This window comes from Ptychodera flava, chromosome 15 (genome assembly GCF_041260155.1).
Source record: "Ptychodera flava strain L36383 chromosome 15, AS_Pfla_20210202, whole genome shotgun sequence".
Classification (NCBI taxonomy): Eukaryota; Metazoa; Hemichordata; class Enteropneusta; family Ptychoderidae; genus Ptychodera; species Ptychodera flava.
Genome location: NC_091942.1, coordinates 39,908,656 through 39,933,753, shown reverse-complemented (window position 1 = coordinate 39,933,753; position 25,098 = coordinate 39,908,656). Strand labels below are relative to the sequence as shown.

The 25,098-nt window shown below is 37.5% G+C and overlaps 1 protein-coding gene across 1 annotated transcript in view; it reads right to left on the bottom strand.

Annotated features, from left to right (window-relative positions):
• The window catches only part of LOC139152170 (fibropellin-1-like), a 108,982-nt gene that overhangs the window by 44,628 nt on the left and 39,256 nt on the right, over positions 1–25,098 (bottom strand). Inside the window, exons 19-32 of the mRNA XM_070725291.1 lie at positions 24,956–25,069; positions 24,478–24,591; positions 23,945–24,058; positions 23,218–23,328; positions 22,880–22,993; positions 21,809–21,922; positions 21,270–21,383; positions 18,530–18,643; positions 17,997–18,107; positions 17,123–17,236; positions 9,728–9,841; positions 5,405–5,518; positions 4,784–4,897; positions 481–594 (exon numbers count right to left, since the gene is read on the bottom strand). Coding sequence (XP_070581392.1) covers positions 481–594; positions 4,784–4,897; positions 5,405–5,518; positions 9,728–9,841; positions 17,123–17,236; positions 17,997–18,107; positions 18,530–18,643; positions 21,270–21,383; positions 21,809–21,922; positions 22,880–22,993; positions 23,218–23,328; positions 23,945–24,058; positions 24,478–24,591; positions 24,956–25,069 — 1,590 coding nt within the window. The remainder of the gene's footprint in view (positions 1–480; positions 595–4,783; positions 4,898–5,404; positions 5,519–9,727; positions 9,842–17,122; positions 17,237–17,996; positions 18,108–18,529; positions 18,644–21,269; positions 21,384–21,808; positions 21,923–22,879; positions 22,994–23,217; positions 23,329–23,944; positions 24,059–24,477; positions 24,592–24,955; positions 25,070–25,098) is intronic.

Below are 25,098 nucleotides of genomic sequence, written 5' to 3'. Positions count from 1 at the left end.
AAAATAAACCATTGAGATCTTTGTCATTGTCAAATCCTAAAATGTTAAAATCATCACAGTAAGATATCAGTATTTCAGTGTCATGGAGAATATACAGATTCAGTCAAAACAGTATCACCATTAAGAAATGTACAACAATGTTTACCTGGAAATTGAAAGAAACAGCAATGAATCAGACTGGGTACAATGTCTCTTTCTGACTTAAACTTGTTAAATTCAAAGCGTTGTCAAGAAGTTTGCACTTTTTTGTCAACTTTCAGTCAACTTCCACCAAGTCCTCATAGTATTTTTGTATTTTTGTAATAATTCTTTCAAATGTTTTTTCACATCCCAATAAACTTTGGTCATACACTGTCACAGATTTGAACACTAATTTTGATAAAAAACTATTTATCAGTAAAATCCCTGATATAAAGAGACTGCCTTTTACAAGTTACTGAGTAAACAGCACCATCAATCATAAACAAGGCAAGTGCATACCTAAATCGCAAAGTATTCCAGTCCATCCGGCTTGGCAGGTACATGTGAATTCATTGTTTCCATTTGTACAGAAGCCACCATTTTGACAAGGATTACTCTCACACTCATTAACATCTACATTTATATAAAAAAAAAAAAGTTAAGAATTAGCAAACCCTTTGGTCTCAATGACAAATGGAAGACACATACATGTATGTACCCAGTATTTAAAATCATGCAGGGACTACCATGTACCGGTATACGAAGTTTAACCCTTTTCCTGCCAAGTCCATATTTCACCACCAGGTCAAGATGGTTAAAATTAATGAAACACAACATATTCCATATGGTGCATTTTATCATAATACTATACATTTGAAGGCTGTTGAAAACATAAATACTGTAAACTTGATTTTTTGGACAAAAGATGCTATGACAGACCATTGCAAGTGGATGAAAATACGTCATGTTTTGGCTCAATACCCCTTTTTACTGACTTAGCTGATGAGGAAGTGATACTGTCTGGCAGGAAAAGGGTTAAAGTGACTATGACATGCACATACAACCAAACATAAAATTACTCTTTGGGTCTTGAAGTTAGCTTACGTCACTGGCTTGCATTGCATATCGTCCCCTTTGTCCAGATAAAAGGCAAGTAAAAGTTATGGGTGGGCATGTACCCTATAGCCCAAATTGACTTTTTTCGGCTTTTAATACGGGCAAACAGTCTTTCACACCTTCGCAAATCCCATGTCCATAAGGGTGTGTGGCAAGGGCTTCCTTTGCTCAGAACGTACATCCAGCTAACATCATAGTGCTTACATTAGTACATTTTTTTAGTTTGCTTTTAGTGACCAAACCATGGTCTTTTCACGATCACCAATGGTGTCGCGGTGTTACATAATTATACAGCTGACTTTATTTGTGGTCTAATTTATGCAAGGACCACTAAGTACACTTTCATGTCAATAGCGTGGAACATATGACGTCAATTGTGCCTGTTGGTCAATATGCAAATACCGCTGCCTGGTTCGGGTGCAAAGTGGCCCCCTGATCACCAGGCATGAAAAAAGAGTCAAATTTCACCATCAGTGTTTCCGTTAGTTTTTTTCTACTTGCGTACGATGTACGCATAGGCTCTGGAAAATTGCGTACAGAGTAAAAAAAGTCGCGTACGGTGACCACTGACCTCATAAAACCAAAACAAAGAAGTACCGCTAATACACGGAGGCTGCCGCTGGTATCAGTGGTGACGTCATCGTTCCCTAAATAGACGTCAGACAAATCTATTTTCTCCGCTGTTTCTGCCGTCTAAACTCTTGCATCGCACTTTGGAAGTCAAACTCTCCGATCTCTGGCCCTTGCAGTGTTATCATCATGATGTCATCGATGACGTTCTCATTTAGTCGACTTCGTTTTGATGTTTTTATCCGGTTTTGGCAGCTAAAACCGCGTTCACAAGGTACCGATGAAACGGGAATGACAGCTGCAATGGCAGCAAGCTCAGACATCGTTGAATATATTTGTCTGTATTCGTTATACAGCATTTTGCATATATCTATGAATGATACATGCCTCAAACCATATAGCATGATTTAAATTGTTGGTATTCTCCTCGCAGTTGTTGCTCATTAATGACAGCCTGAATCTGCTCTCCGTTTTCCAACGCGGCGTCTCTACCGAAATGATTCGCCAAGATTTCAATCGAATCGAGTACGTAATTTGCGAGTTCGTCTGGGTACGCGGTAATTTATTTGGGTTCAGAACACGATCCAACGCCGATAGGATACTGACATTGTCTTCTGGAAACCGTTGTTGTAAATTTGTCACGAGTACGTCGATGAATGCTCGCCTCGTTTGATTATGGGCTTCAATATTGATTTCGCCTGCGTATGTAAGGGTTATATCTTGGTAGCGTTTTGTTTCGCGATTAAACTCTCTGAAGAAATCAGTTTCGAAAATCCCACTGAACGGTGTGGTAGCTAGGTGTTGTAGCGTTTCGATTGTTGACGAGACCATCGGCTGAACAGCGGAAAGGTCTACATCTTCACGTTGAAACAGAAGATTTAAGCGATCCATGATAGCCAATACGTCTTTCAACATTTTCGTGATGGCAATAAAGCTAAATGAGGATATCTGTTTCAGTATACCCTTCGCGGTTGCGTTTCCTCGGGTCGATTCTTCATCCAGCTCGAGATTCAGGACCGACCATATGTTGTTGACCGCTGTAACTGCTCTCGACAACGACAGCCACCGAACTGAACATGGCTCTTTCAGAGATCGAAAGTCATTGACATCCATGGCTTCGCTTATCTCACGTAGACGATTATAGCGAACCGCTGAGTATTTGTAGAAATTATACAAGCTATTAATGGTCGTCCGGTAGTCACTTATTTTATCCACTCCTTTATTTCGTTTCGATGCATCAGCCGCGGCTAACGCAACACGATGTGCTGCACAATGCACGGAAATTAGATAAGGGTTTACGCGCTTGAAACGAGCCGCAACTCCGTTATGTCTACCGGTCATTACACTCGCGCCGTCAGACCCAAATCCCATTACTTTTCGGATGGGTATGTTATTACCGGTCAACACTTGCGATAATGCGTCCATCAGGGTTTCAGCTGTACCACTATGGATGGTAACATTTCGAAAAAATACAGTTTTAGGACCCTCGCGTGTCATGATTCGGATGTAGACGATCAGTTTTTTGTCGACAGTTATATTAACACTCTCGTCAATCATCAAACCAATGTACGGACTGGAACGTATCTTTGCACCGACTTCACTTCGCAGTGTGTCTGCAATGGCAAGTTGCATGTCATGAATGGAATCCGAGTGAGTATACGGGTCGCATTTCTGAAAAACATCGCAACCCTTTATTTTTTGAAGAGCGATCATTTTCGACAGTTTTGTGTCCGGTAAATCTTCTTTTGCAAGAAAATACACTGTTCTCATAACTGCAGTCTGCCCATCGCTATCAACAGTAGAAACTTTATCCATAACTTTTTTCATGTTGTATTTCAGTCCCCGTAGGCTACAGGCATCCACGTGTGATTTACCATCCATGTGACGTGATAATGCTGATCTTTGGAAATCTCGACAGCCCTTTGAAAATGAATTGACTTTCTGAGCACTTACACAAATTGAACAAAACATCATCATTTTTTCACCATCGAAGCGTAGCCATGAAAACTCTTTCAGCCACTTTTCCTGAAACTTGTGACGCCTATTAGATGTCGTTTCGTCAGTTTTTGGCGTGTCCAAATCGGTAACTGTTGTGCTGGAAACCGAGGCATGCGGTGTTGAAATTCCAACGTCTTCGGTAGCGTTATTAGGTTCATTATTATCACCCGGCTCCGTGTCACGAACATCGTCGTTAACCCGTGGTTCTGTGGTCTTTGTTGTCTTCCACAGAGAATCGAGTGTCTTTTGACGTTTCGACATATTTATTTACGTCTAGCCCGGTCCGTGGATAGAGGATCAACAGTCAAATAGCAAATAACACGTGCATGGAGAAGCGACTCGAATGATTGTGCAAGCTCGTGGGAAAGAAAAAACATCGTGTGATGATAAAAGTTTATTTGTATCTAAGTTAATTAGGCACGTCTTGTCATTGGTCGAAAGTCAATGTGCGTGGAAATGATTGACAGCTACAGTATTGATTTGTAGATAGGAGAAACGTTGTTCAGTCTTTTCTGTGAACATCAACGAACGTGACCTGCAACTCGCTAGGGACGTCTTTGGTACGCGTTCACTCCGTGCTATTTATAGTTTCAACAGGTCGACGCCCCACTTACTTGCGTGTGCTGAGAACGTCTTTGAACACATACGCGAACAATTTTGATTTTCAGTCGAGGGCCAGAAATTTGCGTACATCCGTACGCAAGCGATTTTTATTTTGCGTACAGAGCCATAAATATGCGTACAGTACGCAAGTTTGTACGCTAACGGAAACACTGCACCATTCGCGCACATCTTTCAAAATAGAGACAATATGCAATCCATAGACAGGTCCCCTAGCTGAGTTTTTGACAAGAAAAATAAAAACTTTGGAAATGATGTCATAGATCCTATAAATAGAACTATTTTACTTAAAATCATACGCTTGTGAAAATGAGAAAAATAACAACACACTGAAAAGGCTAGCTATTATATATATATTAGCTGGTTATCAAGGTCTATCATATTATATACAAATTATATACTACACAGTATACTACATAATGATGGTTTGTAGTTAAACATCAAAGCATTTCACAAAGCACAACTTCTTTTTTCCAGCAGTAAAAAGACAGATACTTATAGTCACTATAAATGGTACCTGTTTGGCAATTCTGTCCTGTTTTGCCCATAGGACAGTAACATGTATAGGAGTTGATACCCTGTACACATACACCACCATTCACACAAGGGTTTGTAGCACATTCATCAATATCTACAGAAGAGAGGAAAAAACGAAAGATATGTTTATTTCTGTAACTAAATGTGTTGATTGCTATGACAGCTTTGTTGTTTGACTGTTGTATTAACCCTTTTCCTGCCAAGTCCATATTTCACCATCAGGTCAAAATGATTAAAATTAATGAAATACAACATATTCCATATGGTGTATTTTAACATAATACTGTACATTTGAAGGCTGTTGAAAACATAAATACTGTACTGTTTGGACTAAAGATGCTATAACATACCAAGCCAAGTGGGTGAAAATACGTCATGTTTTGGCTCAATACCGCTTTTTACTGACTTGGCTGATGGGGAAGTGATACTGTCTCATGTGTCTGGCAGGAAATGGGTAAAATGCCTGGTGTAATTATGACCCTCATCCATTGTTGTCTAAAAACCAACATTTTTTCACAAGCATTGTTGGATACAAAAAGTTATGCACAAGAGATAACCTTGTATGAAGCGTAAATTTGCAAAAATGATTCATAATTCTTACCTTGTTCACAATTTCTTCCTTGATATCCACTGACACAGAGACAGGTGTATCCATTTATAGAATCCAAACAAGTTCCACCATTAGCACAGAAATTAAAACTACATTCATCAATATCTGTGAGGAGAAAAAAATTACTTATAATAATCAATTGAATTATCTTAAATGATTTTGATAGTGAATACAACTTCTCTTGATCAAGATCTAAGAAGGACTTATCACATGCACAAGCCAAGGTTGTTGTCTCGGAATAGAAAATACCAGGATTTATACTCAGGTCTTAATGCTGAATGATGACACAGAGACTAGTAATGCCGTTAAAAGGTCGGGGGAATCTAGGTATGACAAGCAGGCGTCTTAGCCTCGGTCTCCCTCATGATGAAACCCTGCTTTCGGGTAGCATCATGAGGTGACCTGAGTATACCTGCTGAACGCAGAAGCCCCACAAGCAGCGTCATGGCAACCAAGACCCCATGATGGGAGACATGTCTGATTCAACTCCCTCATGGTGTAGGCTATGGTGCTCGAGTGAGGCATGTGTGCTCTGGTCAGCAAATGCCCTTACACTCTTTATTGGAAACTAAACAAAAAAAGAATAAATCAGAAACTAGCAAAATACAAATGGTGAGTGCAGCAGGCAGTACTGTCAAAATAGCCAAAATATAAATGAGGCTGCCTACTGCGTATGAGTAGCCTTGAATGCCAAATGTCCGAAGCATGAAACAAAGCTGCTTCGAAAAAGGAAAGGTGTGGGTGGGATCAGGGCGAGAAAGTGTAGCGATGTGCACTGTGGCAGCAAGCAGTGGTGGAATGAAATAGGAGGGCGAGTGAGCTGAACATAAACATTACGGGAAAGCTCCATTAACTTAGGAATACCCGACTTCCCTAGAGGATCAATTTCACAGACCTGCCTTTCCTACAATGCCACTACAATGGCACCAGCTGGATTAGATAAACATAACAATGGAACATTCACACCTTGGGGATTAAAAGTCTTCTGTTTGTCACCCGAGTTGGTCAGGCAAGGACTCGAGTTTCAGGTACCATGCAAGTTAATGCAGCCTTCCCCTAATGAGCTGAAGGTGTGAAAGTCAGAGGTCAAGGCATGAACGAAATATAAACAGAGATAAGGGAAGACAAAGGCATAAGCTGCAGGGGGGCCGGACGAGAACTAAAAGTCAGAGGTCATGAACATGAGGGGAAAGCATGATCAGTGGAAGCTGTTAGAGGTGAAGGACAGGAAGGGAAAGTGTGGGGTAAAGCAAAACACTGGGAGAGGAGGAATGCGGAAGCTTATTGTGCCTGGGAAGCATGGAGGTCAGAGGTCAAGGTGTGATCGGACTACATTCGGAGATAAGTGGACAAAGGCAGGTGCCACTTAAAGGAGAGAGAAAAAAAAGTCAGAGGTCAAGAATATGAGAGGGGTGAATGTGTGGGAAAATTAAAAAGGTTAGGGACAGATCCAAGCAGATGGGCAGGTGTAGGAAGGGTAAAGGCAAGGTCATCTTGGCATTAACCTTGATTATAGTATTATACCATAATCAGACACCTACGTCACTACAACCTCATCTATGTCATCAATTTGGTGCATCAGAACTCTTTTTGTGACAATCTTCAATGTTGTCAATGTAAACAAACAACATGGCAGCCCATATTGCTCCCGTGATCAAAATTTGTCTGATGTGAAAATTTTAAAATGTTTCTATCTGTTCAGTGCAGGAAAATACTACGTTGATGTTATGACAATAATTTCTGCACAGCACAACCAGAAAAACAACAAGAATGACAGAAGTTTGACATACTGCTACAGAGAAATTGATGTTTTGATCAAAAAAAGGGCAAATATTGTCCTAAAAACATAAATATTGAAATTTCACCACATTTTTTGCAAACAGCTTCTCAGCTTGTCAAAAGATGATCTGCAACATTTCGCGAAATCTATCAGCAATATAAATCACTGGGCCATAAGTAGTTACAGCACGCAATCTTATTTGCGCTAGTGATATGGATGTACATTGTATCTCAGACAGCGTCGAACTAAAAAAAATTATAAATCTGAAAATTTACTTAGTAAAAAAATTAGCACAGCTTTTCTCATTTGGAAAATTTTTTTTTTAGAAATTTACAGTTGTAAAAAAAATGTTCACAATTTCATTGTGACCACCCCCTCCCAAGATCTAATGGTCCGTCCCTTAGTTTGAGCAGGTCTGTTAATATGTAACAGTTCATAAACAATGACAGGAAATGACTACAGGTCAGTGGAGTATCCTGTTTCAGCCATTGGTATGCGACCACTCATGAACATTTGCAGAATTTCCCTTTTTCTTACCTCATTTGCACATTTTTGACACTGATGTGTTCATTTGAACAAATTCACATCTCAACCCTTACATCTACCTGTACACCAAATACTGAGACGGTAGCTTTGGCGGTATGGGAGCCTTTGTGTGTGACGGACATACATCCACACATACCCACAAATATACAGACATGCAAATCAATTCAGCTTATACGATAACCTCACATTGGTATACCAAATGTGAGTAAAAATCAGCCTAATTAAGTCTTCGAGTCTCACAAAATACATCCTCCCGGCAAATTTTGAGTTCTGTTTTAGTTTTGTCCCCAATATGGGGGTTGACATCCATATAGACACTACTGCAACCTAAACTTTTGATGCATAGAGTACTTTCATGCAGTTACATATTCATAAATATGAAGTTTCCACTGCAATAAGGGGAGTAAAGTGCACATCTGGGCCACACACTGAGCCTCAAAATGTGTAATGAAATCTATATTTTCCTATACTACAACAATAATAATCCAAACAACAACAAAAAAAGAGTGTTATGCTTGTATTTCCCTTAAGAATTATGTAAGTAATTATCCGAAACAAAAAACTCAAAGCTGGTTGTATAACCAAGGGTTCCATGAGCATTGCAACCTGGGTACGGATGGGCATGACATTGCACAGTGCACAGTACAATAAATTACCCACAATGCTGTTTGATTTGTACCAACGACATTAGTTTTCTTATAACTTTTTCAGTTGTGTATAAAAGCAATAATGTGAAGTCTCAAGATAATTGATTAATTATATTTATTAAAAGTACGTTGAAATATTGTAGTATAAATTTCAAAGAAACCGTCAATTAACCATAAAAGTCACATTCTGCAGGTACTACAAATGTCACAGTTTTGTGAAGCAAGTTATGACCAACTGAAGGGGTCATTCTCTGAAAAAAGTTAGCATGTAAATTTCTTTTATCTTTTCTATTTGCAAAAAATCAATATCCTTTTGTTTCATAAAACAGGTGCAACTAGTCTCCCTACTTTCCATCACTTTATTCTGTATGGCTGAGGACACAATCAGGGGAAAATTTTACTAAAATGCTATCTCCTCTCTCAATCAAGCACAATTTTCTTAATCCTTTAAAATGGGAATGGAGAAAAAAGGTGTCCTTAAAAGTACGTTTTCAGAATTTTTACAACTAGTCCAGGAATTTGTCTATACATGGGAGACATAGTAGACTTCACAGGGGAATCTACGTTGGTACAAATCATAATGCATTATGGGAAATCTCTAGTACTTTGCAGTGTTTGCATCGTTGAGATTCAGTCGATTTTTGTTCTCGAAAAATAATGTAACTTTATCCAAGTTAAATTTCTAGGTCTATGCTATCTTGGAAATCGTGTATAACCTCATGGAAGGTATATCTTGTGTGAGGTCATCTGCTCAGTACACAAACGTAAGCGCTGTGTTCCTTGCTCATGCAACTGACGACTAGAAATGATGATAACTCACCCACAGTGTATTGATAGTATTCTGAAATTAGTTCAGAAGCTTAAGGTTGGTATTGTTGAGGAAAGCTCCTTTCATTTTGCAAAAAGTAAGGAATTCTTGGCTTGTGCATGTGATAAGTATATTATTCCCTAATAGTTTTTATTCAGTTTGGAAAATATTCTTCATGAAATAACCGCGTCGTCACTCATTTTGGACTCATGGTGACAAGATCAATATTTTCCTTCGCCAAACAAAGAGAAATGTTAGGGAATAATATCTAAATATCCATAGGTTGTGTGAAAAAACTTTGGAGACAATCAACATACGCTATAGTAGTATCTCTAATGATATAATGTGCCTAAATTAATGCAAGCCATGAAATATGGTGACTGTTATTGTTTTAACATTTAAAGAATGATGGCTGTTCCAATACTACACCACTTACTGACAACATTGCACAATGCCACTACAACTAAAAAAACAGAACTACACTACTCATGAAACTATGCATCATGATTGAAATTTTTTTGAAATGTACTTACTGATTTCACAATTTGTTCCACCCCATCCTGGTGCACACTGACAGGAATAAGCATCAACAAGGTCCGTGCATACTCCACCATTTTGGCACACATTAGGTAAACAATCATCAACATCTGGCAAAAGAAATTGTAAACACACAGCTTACTCATTGTCTGTTGGAAAATATTACTTATAATCTAAAAGAAAACCACAAAACAAAACACACAAGCTATCACACATGTGTGTCTATCTTTTCGTGCAGAGATAACGAACAAAAGGGTGAACTCAGCAGTTAACGTTTAAACAAAATTTATTACGAAAAAAAAACTAATTGCTAAGTCAGGGATAGAGTACAAGCTTTAAAAGTGTACAGACTACTTATCTCAGCTGGGACGGCAAAGCTCCAGTCTCAGAGTTGTAACAGTCAGTTGAATGAATGAACAGTCCTTGCAGGCTTGCAGCTGCACAAAGTCCACAGTATAAATCCAGCGTTGACAGTGAAGGTCTTGAAAAGTCTTGAGAATGACTACTGCTGGAGTTTATAGTAACACACAAGAGACACGATCCCAAAGTCTGACTGGAAGCTGAGCGCGTCCCTTTTATAAGGGCATATAAGAACAATCTAGAACTTTTATTGACATGCTAATTACAGTTCTAAAATTATCTCCCTTACACAACTAATCAACTTTCCAGAACATTCCAAACATGACTAATTGATTCAAGGTTGTGAGGTCATCAAGGGCAGTGACCTTGGGAATGTTCTAGACTAATTGAACTCAGGTCATGATGAGTGTGGGGGAAATGACCTACATAACACACCCCCTCTTCAAAAAAAAGAAAATTTTTCAAAGAAAAATCTTTCTTTTACAAAGTAATCTTGAAAAGGATTTAAGTACTCAAATTTTGTTTTACTCTAAAGTAAAATTTCTTGAAAGTGAACAACAATAAACTCTAAATACGAGAGAGACAGTCTGCAATTAATTGTCTCTGCCTTTGATATGTCTAATGTCAAGATTAAACTCCTGTAACATTAAACTCCATCTTAGCAATCTCTGATTTTTGCCTTTAAATTTCTGCAGAAAAACAAGAGGGTTGTGATCAATATAAACCACTATTGGCCGATTTGAAGAAGTAACATAAACTTCAAAATGCTGTAAAGCTAATATCAAAGATAACACTCTTTTTCAATTGTAGAGTAGTTTCTCTGGGATTTGTTAAATTTGCGTGAAAAATAGCAAACAGGATGATCTACACCATGACTATCCTCTTGCAATAAAACAGCACCAGCAGCCGTATCACTAGCATCTACAGCTAATTTGAATGGCAAAGTGAAATCTGGTGCAGACAACACTGGAGCACTTTGCAGTATGGCTTTAAGTGTATCAAATGCCTGTTGCCATGGTTCTGACCAAACAAACTTTACTTTCTTTAAAAGTAAGTTAGTCAAAGGCTTAGTAATTGTGGAGAAATTTGGACAGAATTTTCTGTAGTAATCAGCAATACCGAGAAAGCACAAGAGTTAGTTGTCGTTTGCAGTTTGGTATGGGAAAACTTGAAATGGTACTGATTTTTGCATCAATAGGTTTTACCTATCCCTGTCCTACAGTATGTCCCAACCAAACTCAGATTTGGGATGGTTGACAGTCAACATTGCTTTGCTTAGTCTCTCAAAGAACTTCCGCATGAGCTTGATGTGTTCCTCCCAGGTGTCACTATACAGGATGACGTCGTCAACGTAAGCTGCACATCCGTCTAGCCCGGATATGACGTCGTTGATCATCCGTTGGAACGTTGCCGGAGAGTTCTTCATTCCGAATGGCATCACCTTGTACTGGAACAATCCGTCTGGTGTAACAAAGGCGGATATTTCACGAGCACGATCCGTCAGAGGGACTTGCCAAAATCCCTTCAGTAGGTCAAATTTTGTCACATACTTGGCTTTTCCCACTCGGTCGATGCAGTCATCAATCCTCGGGATTGGGAAAGTGTCTGTCTTTGTTAAAGTGTTGACCTTCCTAAAGTCCGTGCACATACGATAACTGTGGTCTGATTTGGGAACAAGTATGCACGGCGAACTCCAGTTACTTTTACTGGGTTCAATAAAGTCATTGTCCAGCAGGTATTTGACTTCTTCCTGGAGATATTTCGCTTTTGTTGGATTCAGTCTGTATGGATGTTGTTTTACAGGCTTACTGTCCCCAACATCAACGTCGTGATAGATGACGTTTGTCCTCGTTGGAACATCTTGAAACAGGTGTTTATATTCGTGGAGCAGTTCTTTCACCTGTTGTTGTTGTTCTGGCTGGAGGTGTGCCAACTTTGTAGACTCCAGCTTCTCCAGGATTTCTGAGTTCTGAAGCTTGACCGAGCCCAGCTTTGAGTTTAGAGTATTTTCACTCAAGTCAGTTTCAGTATCACTATCTTCATAATGGCCAGAACTGACGTACTGACAGGCTGAGTTATAGTAGGATTATCCCTATCCAAATATGGCTTAAGCATATTTATGTGACATAGCTGCTTTTGTTTTCGCCTGTCAGGTGTTATTATGATGTAATTTAAATCACTCAATTTCTTATCGATTAGATATGGCCCAAAGTAACGAGCATGGAGTGGTTTGCCAGGAATTGGAAGTAGAACAAGAACTTTTTGACCTGGTTCAAACTTCCGTTTTGAGGTGTTTTTATCGTATTTGGTTTTCATTGACTGCTGAGATGACTCAAGATTTTCTCTGGCTAATTCACATGCTTTAGAGAGTTTTGTACGAAAATCTGACACATATTGCAAAATATTCAGACAATCATCATCGTCTGATAGGAATTTCTCTTTAACGAGCTTAAGTGGGCCACGGACTGTATGTCCAAATACAAGCTCAAATGGGCTAAAACGAAGAGACTCTTGAATTGACTCTCTAACAGCAAAGAGCAGAAAATGAATTCCTTCATCCCACTGCTTCTCTGTGTCAAAACAGTAGGTCCTAATCATGTTTTTCAAAGTTTGATGAAATCGCTCAAGAGCACCCTGACTTTCTGGATGATAGGCGGATGACCTATACTGTTTAATGCCTAGCTGATCCATTACTTGTTGAAAAATACCAGACATAAAGTTGGAGCCTTGATCGGACTGGACACATTTAGGGAGCCGAATAAAGTGAAAAATTTGACTAAAGCTTTCACTATAGTCTTTGTCTTATATTTCTCAGTGGTATGGCTTCTGGGAACCGAGTTGATGTACACATTATTGTCAGCATGTACTCATTTCCTGATCTTGTTTTTGGTAGGGGCCCAACACAGTCTATTAGTATCCTACTAAATGGTTCTTGAAATGCAGGAATTGGCTGTAAAGGGGCCTTTGGAATGGTCTGATTTGGCTTTCCTACCATTTGACATGTGTGACAAGTTTTACAGAAATGTGCTACATCCTGCCTGAGATTAGGCCAATAAAAGTGACTGAGAATTTTATGATAAGTTTTCCTGACTCCTAAGTGACCAGCCCAGGGAGTTTCATGGGCCAGGCGCAATATTTCAGCACGATAGGGCTTTGGAACAACAATTTGATGTTTTATAGCCCAATCGTCATCAACCAAGACATCTGGAGGTCTCCATTTACGCATGAGAATACCAGATTTTGTATAATAGGAAACAGAGCTATCTGAAGTTTACCTTCATCATCTACCCTGTCAAACAAAGACAAAATATCTGGGTCTTTGTGTTGTTCTGCAATGAGATTTGATCTAGAAAATGTCTGACTTTGGTCAGCAGAAGTTTTACTGGAAGTTTCAAATCCACGAGGGATAACGGAATAATCCGTGTCAAACACCTGACTGAGAAAGGTGTCATTTAAGTCAACATCTGTGACATTATTTTTGAGAGTATTTTGATTCTCGGAAGTTTTCTTTGACATGGCTCGAGTAATGGCACATGATGGGAAAAGGCGGGAATGTCTTCCTCTATTGGCTCTGGATTTTGATCTAAACTAGGATTATCAGTCACAAGTGGATTAGTAATGACCTTGTCCCCAGCAAGGTCGTTTCCAAGAAGAAGGTGAATCCCTTCAAAAGGCAAAAAAGGCCTAATACCTAAAGTCACAGGTCCAGAAACAAAGTCCGAAGACAAATAGACATTATGGAGAGGAACAGGAATGTAGTCATTACAATCTACCCCCTTAATAAGAACTTTAGAACCTGAAAATGACTTTTCAGAAAACGGCAGGGTATCTGCAACAAAAGAGACTGGGAAGCCCCGGTATCTCTTAAAATTTTGACAGGGGTAGCGGAAGAGAAATCACTAGAAAGTGATATAAAACCATTATGAATAATGGCTCGAAAATACCCATAATGCTATCTTGAGAAGAATTGACCTTGACCTCATTAATTGGGGATGAGAGGGGTTTAACCTCAGAAAATGTGTTGCACACATTATTAGACTCTAATTGAGTTGATGAAGAAATAAAGCCGGTGGGCTTAGATCCACTTTGACCACTCTGACCTTCACGTTTTCTTTTCAATTTGAAACACTCTGACATTAAATGGCCGTCTTTCTTACAATAATTACAAGAAAGTGTACCAAACTGTTTGTCAGAAGGAGATTGAGACTTGGGATCTGATGATGTGGGAGTGTTACTTGAACTCTGTGAACTGTTGTCATTTGATTTTCTACTGTCCTTTGAAAAATTCTTGGATGAAAAGGAGGAGTTAAATTTACCTGCATTGTTTCTGTATGAAAAGGACTGGGATGGTTTGCTGAGAAATGAAGATTTGTGGGTCAATGAATAATCATCGGCCAAACGTGCAGCAACCTCCAATGTATCTGCCTTTGTTCATTGATAAACGTCTTGATGTCACTCCGAATGCACCTCTTAAATTCTTCAATCAAAACAAGCTGTCGTAATTTGTCATAATTCTGACTGACCTTTTCAGAAGAACACCAGCGATCAAACAGTTGTTCTTTTGTTCGAGCAAATTCAACATAAGTTTGATCCTTCACCTTCTCACAATCCCTAAATTTCTGACGGTAAGCTTCAGGCACCAACTCATAGCCCTTGAGAATTAATTCCTTCACAGAATCATAATTTGAAGCCTGCTCTACTGACAACTGAATGTAAATTTCTCTGGCTTTACCCACCAAAGCACTCTGCAAAAGCATAGACCAGGACTCCTTAGGCCAATTCAGACTCTGAGCAATTTTCTCAAAATGAAGGAAATATTTATCAACATCCTTTTCTTGGAAAGGGGGAACTAACCTGAAATGCTTAGTGATGTCAAACTTGTCTGAAGGGAAGAATTTTCCTGATTGTCCAAGCTCTAAACGTCTCATTTCTAACTGTAGTCGATGTTCTTCCAATTCTCTCTCCTTTTCTCTCTGTCTTTCTTCCATTTGTAATTCTTTGTCTTTCATTTGTAATTCTTTGTCTTTCATTTGTAATTTTTCCTGCCTTTCCCTTTCTTCCATTTGCAATTTTTCCTTTTCTAATTCCAATTTCTTAAGCTCCAATCTGCCTGTATTTCTAATTCTAATTTTTTGAGTTCGAAGGAAGACTCAGGCTCATAATCTTTTAAGGCAGACTCCTCAAAATGGCCAGAATTAACTAAATGTTTTGCAATCTTGAACTGAATTTCTCGCTTGCGCATAGATCTTTTGACATCTACTTTAAGGAAATTTGCCAGTGCTATGAGGTTGTCTTTCTGAGGGAATTAAATGTGTCCTGATCAAGGTCATAAATAAATTCGTCTGGCTTGAATTCCGCCATGATTGAATTTCGCTGAGTTCACAGTATACAGTAGTTTTGAAAAGGCTGTCAAAATGTTTCAAACGGCTCAAAATATTCGTCTCCCGGACGAGCCCCCAATTTGTTACGTGCAGAGATAACGAACAAAAGGGTGAACTCAGCAGTTAACGTTTAAACAAAATTTATTACGAAAAAAAAACTAATTGCTAAGTCAGGGATAGAGTACAAGCTTTAAAAGTGTACAGACTACTTATCTCAGCTGGGACGGCAAAGCTCCAGTCTCAGAGTTGTAACAGTCAGTTGAATGAATGAACAGTCCTTGCAGGCTTGCAGCTGCACAAAGTCCACAGTATAAATCCAGCGTTGACAGTGAAGGTCTTGAAAAGTCTTGAGAATGACTACTGCTGGAGTTTATAGTAACACACAAGAGACACGATCCCAAAAGTCTGACTGGAAGCTGAGCGCGTCCCTTTTATAAGGGCATATAAGAACAATCTAGAACTTTTATTGACATGCTAATTACAGTTCTAAAATTATCTCCCTTACACAACTAATCAACTTTCCAGAACATTCCAAACATGACTAATTGAATTCAAGGTTGTGAGGTCATCAAGGGCAGTGACCTTGGGAATGTTCTAGACTAATTGAACTCAGGTCATGATGAGTGTGGGGGAAATGACCTACATAACACTATCTTTTCGCCCTATGCACACAATTATTTTAACTACAGGCCAAGACATGGATTTAAGCCCCCAAATTGGCAACGATTGTGTCCAAGGGAACAAGTACAAATTAATACATCAAATTTCAAGTTGGGCAAACCTGTGGGTGACAAATTGACAGAAGACAGAGAGCAGTTGAGCAGTTCAGTTCAAAAGAGGGATAAGATATCTGGCTAGGATAATTACATTCCTTTAGTACAATTGTGGCAGTTGTATTGTTGTTTAAAGGCATTTACTGACTTGGCATTTACTATGGTGGCAGGCAGGCTGTTCCATTTATCCATAATCCTGGGTATGAAGAAATATTTTCTGATGTCCAACTTAACTTTAGGCTTAATAACCTCAAGTTAAAGCAGATCACAAGCTGACATTGTTGTGTCGATGATAGTACGGGTGCTGCATGCCACATAGACGATGCAACTGAACTGGGTGACGATTGTAATGGTATTGGGGAAGCGTTTCCTATATTTGCCAAAGCGCATGAACACTTATGTTAAAACTCAGCGCCTTTGAAAATAACTTGGTTATTGATCCTGGCGCTTTATAAATGTTTTTGATTGATTGATTGATCAACACTGCCTCTAAAATGTCAAGTCTGCCCCTTAATTTTGATGAATGGGCACAAAGTGCCCCTTTCAGTGAACATGCAGAGAAAACACTGACTAAATGGATGTATTTAATTTAAGAAACAGACGGTAAGCTAAGGGGACTTATTCTTTAAATCTGAAATAAATATGTTAAATGCCATAAGTGCCATTGAAAATGACATACAGCTTAACTCTTAGTACCATTTATTGTTGAATGGTAAAAACTGAAAATTACAAACACTATCACTGTAAAGATGTAAGATTTTCTTAAAGAAACATGAGAAAACATGAAAAGACAAGAATTTCCACTCATCAACTTAAGCCTATTGTATAGCCTTTTTCTATGTAAGTACAAAATGTTTGAGAGTACAGGGTTACTTACTAATCTCACAGTTGATACCAATGAAGCCTTGTAGACAGTCACAAGTATAGTATCCAACATGCTGTGAACATCTTCCATTGTTAAGACATGGATACGATGCACATTCATTGATTTCTAAAATGTCATAAAGATTATATGCCATTTAATATACGATTTGATCTGAAGGATTAATTTCAACTGTGGAGTGACGTCAGTAGGTGAAAGGCATACGAGTGAGGTGAATGAGAGATCAGACGATATAGAAGAGAGAATGATACAGAAATTGTGTGGAAAAAAGCAGAAAATTTATGTCATTTACGTATATTGAAACTTTGAATATTGGTTTGATGGTTGAAAAATCCGAACTTCAATGATTTGTTTTCATGGCACCGTACGTGACGCAAAAATGACATAAGAATCCGCAAGTACCCGGATGGCTCGCGGTCGAGAATAAACTCCAATTCAAATTTTCCCATTGAAGTGAGCACACTGCTACACTTTCTGCAGGTATCCATGGACTAGTTAGTTTTAACATCATGATTGCAGTTGGCAAATGATCTTTACCAATTATGTATTTGGTGTAGTTTACATAAGTGTGAAATTGCCAAGCTAATTACTGTTCAAAACATAACATTGATAGCCAGGTCCTATATCAAGGAGGATAATAAGATTATTTTTGACAGCACTATACTGTAACTAAACATGAATGGGTCAAAGCTGTCAGCTCTAATTAAAGATAGCTGAGCAATCAAGAATATTGTGTGCATATTCGATATTCACAAATTAATTTTTATCTGATGTAATGATTAAAAGTAACAAAAGAACTTGAAAAATTACATCATTGAGAGTGAAAAATTGTTAGTTTTTTTCAGGTAAGTAAATAAAACCAATTTACCTAGTTCACATTGGTCTCCAGTGTAACCAAAATTACAAATGCAGGTAAAACCATTTTCTCCATCTGTACATTGTCCATTAAAACAAGGGTTGCTGCTACATTCATTGATATCTGCAAACAAAGCAAATACAACAAGTCATTGTAATCAACAAGTCATTGTAAACAACAAGTTATTGTAAATAACAAGTCATTGTCCCTGTTTGGCTAATAAATTTGGAAACCATTGACAGTAATCATGGTGGAGTAAAATTGGTAAAAGCATATCTGGAAAAAAGTTTTTGTTAACCTTGTAATACTGTATGTGAACTGTTTAACTCCTCATGCACCCCCCAATCTTCAGACAGAAGAATATGTATTTATAGATTAGAGTTAAAAAGACACTTGGTTGCACTTTTTGTTGATAATTTTCCTGTATGATGTCAAATGGCCAAGGTTTGTCTCTGTTTGTCTTTGAATAAAATCACATATTGAAGAGAATGTTATCCTTTTAGAGCAGCTGAATCACTTACTTGTAGAACAGCTATATCACTTACTTGTAGAACAGAAGACTCCTTCCCAACCTGGTGTACATTCACAGATAAATTTATTGAAAGAATCTCTGCAAGCAGCACCATTTCTACATGGATTACTGACACACTCATTGATGTCTGAAAAAAAAGTAGGGATTTTAATCAATTGCTTTCCTTTCAAAGTGAAATCCATTGCCTTGGAGCTTTAGAATTACAATGTTATGCTACCATAATGCTAACTATTGTGATAATGATACACAATACAATGCATCAGTTTTTTGTTTAAAATATAATAGTTGATGTACTATGAAAATAATGCTGATCATGAGCATTGTAACTGTCAACATACTACCACAATCTATTCATATATTAATAACTGTACAAAAGAATACATTTCCACAAAAAAAGAATATATGCAGTGTTCGAAATAATCGGTGGCAATGGTGGCATTTGCCACCAAAAACTGTCAATCTGCCACCAAAATTTTTTTCTGGTGGTATTTTTTCTTCACTAAATTTTGGGTCATCATGTCATCGATCCTACGGCTTGAATGAAGGAACTCTGAAGAAACACGCGTTGTCTGACGGCGGAAAAACTCATTAGCAAAAAAAACCCAAACTAATTGCGACATTTTGGCATGAATCAAAACATAGCGTGAATCCAAACTTGTGATTGGCTAATCTCCATATCGATGACAGCAGCTTTTGTACACTTGACATGTTGTTGCCCTCAGTGATCGCCGCATATGCAGTCATACCGCACAAGATAAAAGCATGTAGTGACATTTTGAAAACAAAGCCAAACTGCAGCCTGCATGAATTAAATAATGATAAATACTTGCAATTCATATGCCAGTACAGGGCTCAAAAATTCCTATCGCCCTATGCCCGTGGCTAGTGAATTTTGCGTTCGGGCAAGTAAAATCAATATGCTTCCCGTCCGACGGGCAAGTGCACCAGTGGTTGAATTAACTTAGCTCTGGACAATTCAAGCTTGAAAACGTATTTCATTAGGTCTGTACACGCCTACAATCATTGTAAGTCCTTCAACTTTTTTCTGAAACCCTTGAAATCGGTCCGACATCGCAAATTAATCGTTCTTGCTGTTGTAAAACACAAAAGTCGTAAGAATAGAGTTTTGCGACATTGTTCTCTCTCTCCGACGGCACGGAGTGAACTCACTGTTTTGTATGTGTGCCGTAAAGTGGTATGCTCTTGACAGTGGTTGCCATTCTCTTTAGTGCAAGTGTATGAGTCGTATGACAGTCGATCGCGATCGGCTTCACGCGATAGTGTAATTGCATCATGTGCTTGGTAAATGGATGTAAACTTATTCGAAGCCATGGCCATGGATCTCGGCAATGCTTACTGCTCAACGTAAATCAACACCCTGTTGAAAAAATACAAGTTTACATCGTAGTCGAAACGGGCTCAGTCGACCAAGGAGGCCACATATTGCAGCTATGTAGTGCGTGAGATGCAGACAGTTTCAAATTACGTGACCTTGGTTGTTAGGGATCGGCTCTCACTTACAGAAAACAAATCTGCACTGAAGAGTAACGAAAACGAAACTTGAATCTGCTCTCTTGACGAATACATTTATCAAAATAAAACTTTGAAAGACTGCTGTGCTCAGTGAGCAAACATGTAAACAGTTAAAAGGGTTGCAGATGTACATGTGCGTATGCATTGGAAGATAAACACTACTACTAGCAGAGCAGTTGTTTGTGATCTCAGCGTGATAATAAAGAGCAGCAGCCAGCCATGGACATTGTAAATCACACAAGCTTATTACTCTTATGCAAAATTTTAATTTGGATTAGGTTGTGGAAAAATTCTAAATTCAAGGATGTTTTCGAGATGGCCAAATCTACAGAAAAGACTAAAGTATTCTCACATTTCTTCTGCTACATTTCAGATTTGATAATAGTCCTGCATTTTAACAAGATGTACATGTAGTTCATATTTGAATCTGTTTTTTCCCTCTTTGAATTCACTTCAAATGGCCAAACTCTTGCTCTCTGTTACAAATTACTGGTACAGTTATTAGAAATTTACGGCAAGTAATTTTTCCTCTCGGGCAAGTCAAAATGAAATTCACCGTGTCCCACGGTTAGTAGGTTTGAAAATTTTTTTTCGAGGCCTGCAGTATGGGTTGACTTTTTGTGACGTGTACTCACCATATTTTCAAGAATTTATAAATTAGAATGAGTATGTGGCAATGACAAAATGCTGTATTATACCGATCACATGATGTGTTAAACTGCCACCAGATTTTTCATAATTGCCACCTGATTTTATATCCGGTGGCAAACTTTTGCCACAAGAAATAAAAAAGTATTTCTATCCCTGATATGCACATTATGCGTTGTTATGTAAACTGATCGCCCCTCTGTTTAACTGTCATATCATACCTTCACATGGGCTAGATTTCTATGCTACAATAGTACCGTAATACAATTGTGATGAATTTCATTAAACCTGTGATGAAAGCTCCTTAAAAACTGTGATGAAAACTAAAGGGTATTTCTTCTTCAGTTGTTCCAATGTTTGCTTGTTGTTGCTACTCTCTGGGCTTTGATCCAGATGAAAATATCAGACTTGAAAGAGTAACATCGAATAAAATTGGAGAAACATATTATTGTTTTCATACTGGCATACTTAGGAACAACATTTCTTAGTACAAAAGGTTTTATGAATCATCTTTTATCAACAGGTATGAACCAGCAGAAGATAGTTCTTGGACAAAATTGTAAATTGTTTACCATCTAAGCAGTGAGGTCCTGTCCATCCAGAGGCACATCTACAAGTGTATCTTCCGGGTCCATTTACACATGTACCTCCATTCTGGCATGGATTACTGTTACATTCATCGACATCTGTACAAAACAATATATTACAAAATTACTGTCACATCATTCTCTGTTGACATAATAATTGGTGTATGATAGCGATCACAACAATTAACAGATATCATCAGCTTTAATAAATATTTGATTCATTAATGGATATTTCTTTCCCATAAATACAACACTACAATTACCCTTCTGTTTGTTGCTAAGCCGTAATAAACAAATATATATTTGTTTATGTCAACAATATTTAATTTAGGTGAGATGAAATCATGGCCAGCAAAGCCATAGAGTAATACTGTTTTCATTGAATAGGCCATATTCTATAGTACTATAGCAATACTGGTCACATTCAAGCCTTTGCATTTTGTAGTATGAAACTGATTCAGTTTTACACTGGTCTGACTCACACCTTGTGAGTTGACATGTTTGCCGATTGAATTGTAGCTTACCAATTTCACAGTTGACTCCTTGGTAACCAGAAGGACAATTACAACTATACACCTGGATACCGTTGATACACGTACCACCATTCTGACATGGGTTGCTGCTACATTCATTTACATCTACAATCAAAGTTCACAGTGTTAGAAGAATTCTTAAATTTGAAATAAACATCACGACATTGTGATGTTCCTCTACAGATTCAAACATGTTTTCAAACACATAATTCTTTTCTCCAAATATTCTTATGCATTTTTATATTAAAGCAGGACCACAGAGTCCAAAGTTATTGTTTCAATGTACATGTTATGTGAGGATTAGATACATGACAGCAGTAATCACAATAATTAATGCATTTAAAGTGGTGTTGCCTATAACATAGTTAGCTATTTTGCTCAAAATGGCTTTTTTGCAAAGGTTCATTCAATTTTATTTAATTCTGAAACAAAGATTAAATATTGGTTGAGTTCAGCTTCTAGCATGACAAACAGTTGTAAGATGGGTCAAAATTTGTGAAATACCACACTATATTCTTTAAATACCTTATGATAAACAAGAGCGTTTTTTTTGCAATAAAATATCTTACATTTTGAATAAAAATCATTTCAATTTGGTTATACAAGATATAATATCATGATGTCAATCACAGTTTTTAATGTCAGTCTTTCAACCCCTGCTATTTATGAATGATGACAGATAGCGCAAAATCATTTTTTTTCTAATTGTGCTGTTTCAAACAAGATATCAAATTTAATAAAGTAGTATCAAGTTTTTGACTTAAATTAATTTTTATCATTCATACCAAAATTCAGGATTTCTATCCCAGAATGTTGCCCCTTCATCCTTTGAGTAAACATTAAACTTCACATTCTCTGGTTTTTGATAATATATAGTATGGGGCGTTGTCATGTCATCTTTGAAAAATGTGTATTGATTAAGTGCAACACCACCTGAGTTGATTTATATGAATATCCCCTTTAGCATCTGCAATGAAATACACTTCTTGTCAAATACTGATAATATCATATTGTAACTTTGTAATTCTACAAAATTATGATTAATCTAAGACTAGACGTTACCTTGGTTACAGTTAATACCAGTCCATCCTTGAACACATGAACAGGTGTAGGAATTCTGTCCGTTGTTGCAGGTTCCTCCATTTTGACAGGGATTATTTTCACATTCATCAACATCTAAATTGTCAAAATCAAACAAACAGAATCTTTGGCATTATTAATAAATGCTGTAAGAGCAGCTATTTGTAAACCCTTTTTAATTGGTGAAATGACTATTGCCTTGGGTGAAGTGGTTTCAAACCCTTCCATCAATCTCAATGATAAGTTGAAGCAGTCCCAATAACCCAACACACAGTACATAGTACATACACACACTGCTCTATACCATCATGGAAACTTACCAAGATCACAGTTGACACCAGTCCAGCCTTGTGGACATGTACATGTGTATCTGTTCACCAAATTAGTACATGCACCATTTCTACATGGACTACTAGCACATTCATCAATATCTGAGATCAAATATAACAAATACACATTTAATATTTCTGGACATCATATAATTGTGAAAAAAGACGACAATGCAGAAGTCAATTTGCTCTTTTGGAAAAATGCACCTATTATGAACAATGTATATGGCATTAAAGAATAGTTAGGCAGGTATTTGAAGTCAATACTTGACAAAACTGGATTTTTTAATCATTTTCAATGTGAAATAAAAGAAAATGGTTGTGTTTGTTTGTACCATGTAAAAATCATGGCCATATGCTTATATCCTTCTGCCAGATGGACATATCAGATTATAATAAAGAATAAATTATTATAAACTGATATGTCCATCTGACATATCAGTTTATATGATACAATAAAATGATGTAAAGCATGGTTATGACACACCTGAAGAATGGCTATGGACCATTGCATCAAGGCAGCAAGAGAATTAATTCTTAGGTCCACATTGACTACATTTGTGTCATTTACAAAGGTGCATTCAATTTAAGACAGCCATGAAGTTGAAACCAAAGACAAGTCTTGTTTGTTATGCAGGTTTATTGACCAAATAAGAATTAAGAGCATCAGCACTATATACAAATGAGTGAGAGTACATGTACATTGTAAAGTGCTTACCTAACTGACAATTTGTGCCTGTATAACCTGGAATGCATTGGCAATTGTAACCATTAAATGTATCCTCACAGGAACCACCATTGCGACACGGATTACTTGAACATTCATTGATCTCTGAGGGAAAAAACATTTTGGATATTCCAACACCAAACGCAACAATGATGAAACCGTTACAAAGAAATATATGACTTCCAGTCATTGACAGCAGATTAGTTATTTATGCAACAAATCAAAATTCTGTAAATCAAGTTATGAATATAAGTAATCATGGGCATATATGAAATCATTCAATGTGGAGCCAATGTTAGATGTACTGTTTGCTGATATTTTAAAGACTTAGACTTTATTTTGATATCAGATTCTCATTAAACATGCCTGTTTCATGAATCACAATGTTTGTAGATTTGTTATGTCAAGTCTATCTTATAGTGAGACAAAGAGTGGTATTTGCTCATTCTGTTTTTGATAGGTTTTATGTAAAATACTGTGGGTAATGTTTTTTCTATCCCCATTAAAATAGACTAAAAACATACCTGTTTCACAGTTGTAACCTTGCCAACCATCTGGGCATTCACAGCTGTAGTAATTTTGCATATTGAGACAAACTCCTCCATTCTGACATGGATCACTCTCACATTCATCAATTTCTTCAAACAAATAAAACGATCAGAATCATTTGAAATTATGGTTGGTAATATGCACAAAATACTTTTTTCCAAAATAAAAGACATTGAGTTTCCCATCTCTTTCAATGTACATGTTCATATCAATACTGGCATCAGCGTTACATATTGTGTATATACAAACATCAAACACTTACAGAATTAAAATGTTGTTCAAAATTACAATTTAAGCAGACCTGTTAAAGGGTAATTTATCTGTAAAATGATCTCCATCTGGGGTCAACACTCTCCTGGAGACTAATTTGTTGCAAGAATAAAGCTGCTTCATGTTTTATAATGAATATTATCTTGAACGCCATGTTCTTGTGAGAAAGATTCAATTTATTACCTGTTTCACAATTGCTGCCAGTCCATCCTGGCATACAAATACATTGGTATTTATTCTGTTGGTTGTTACACACTGCGTTGTTAAGACATGGATTGCTTTCACACTCATTGATTTCTGAAAGTTTAGAACATAGACAGTGCATG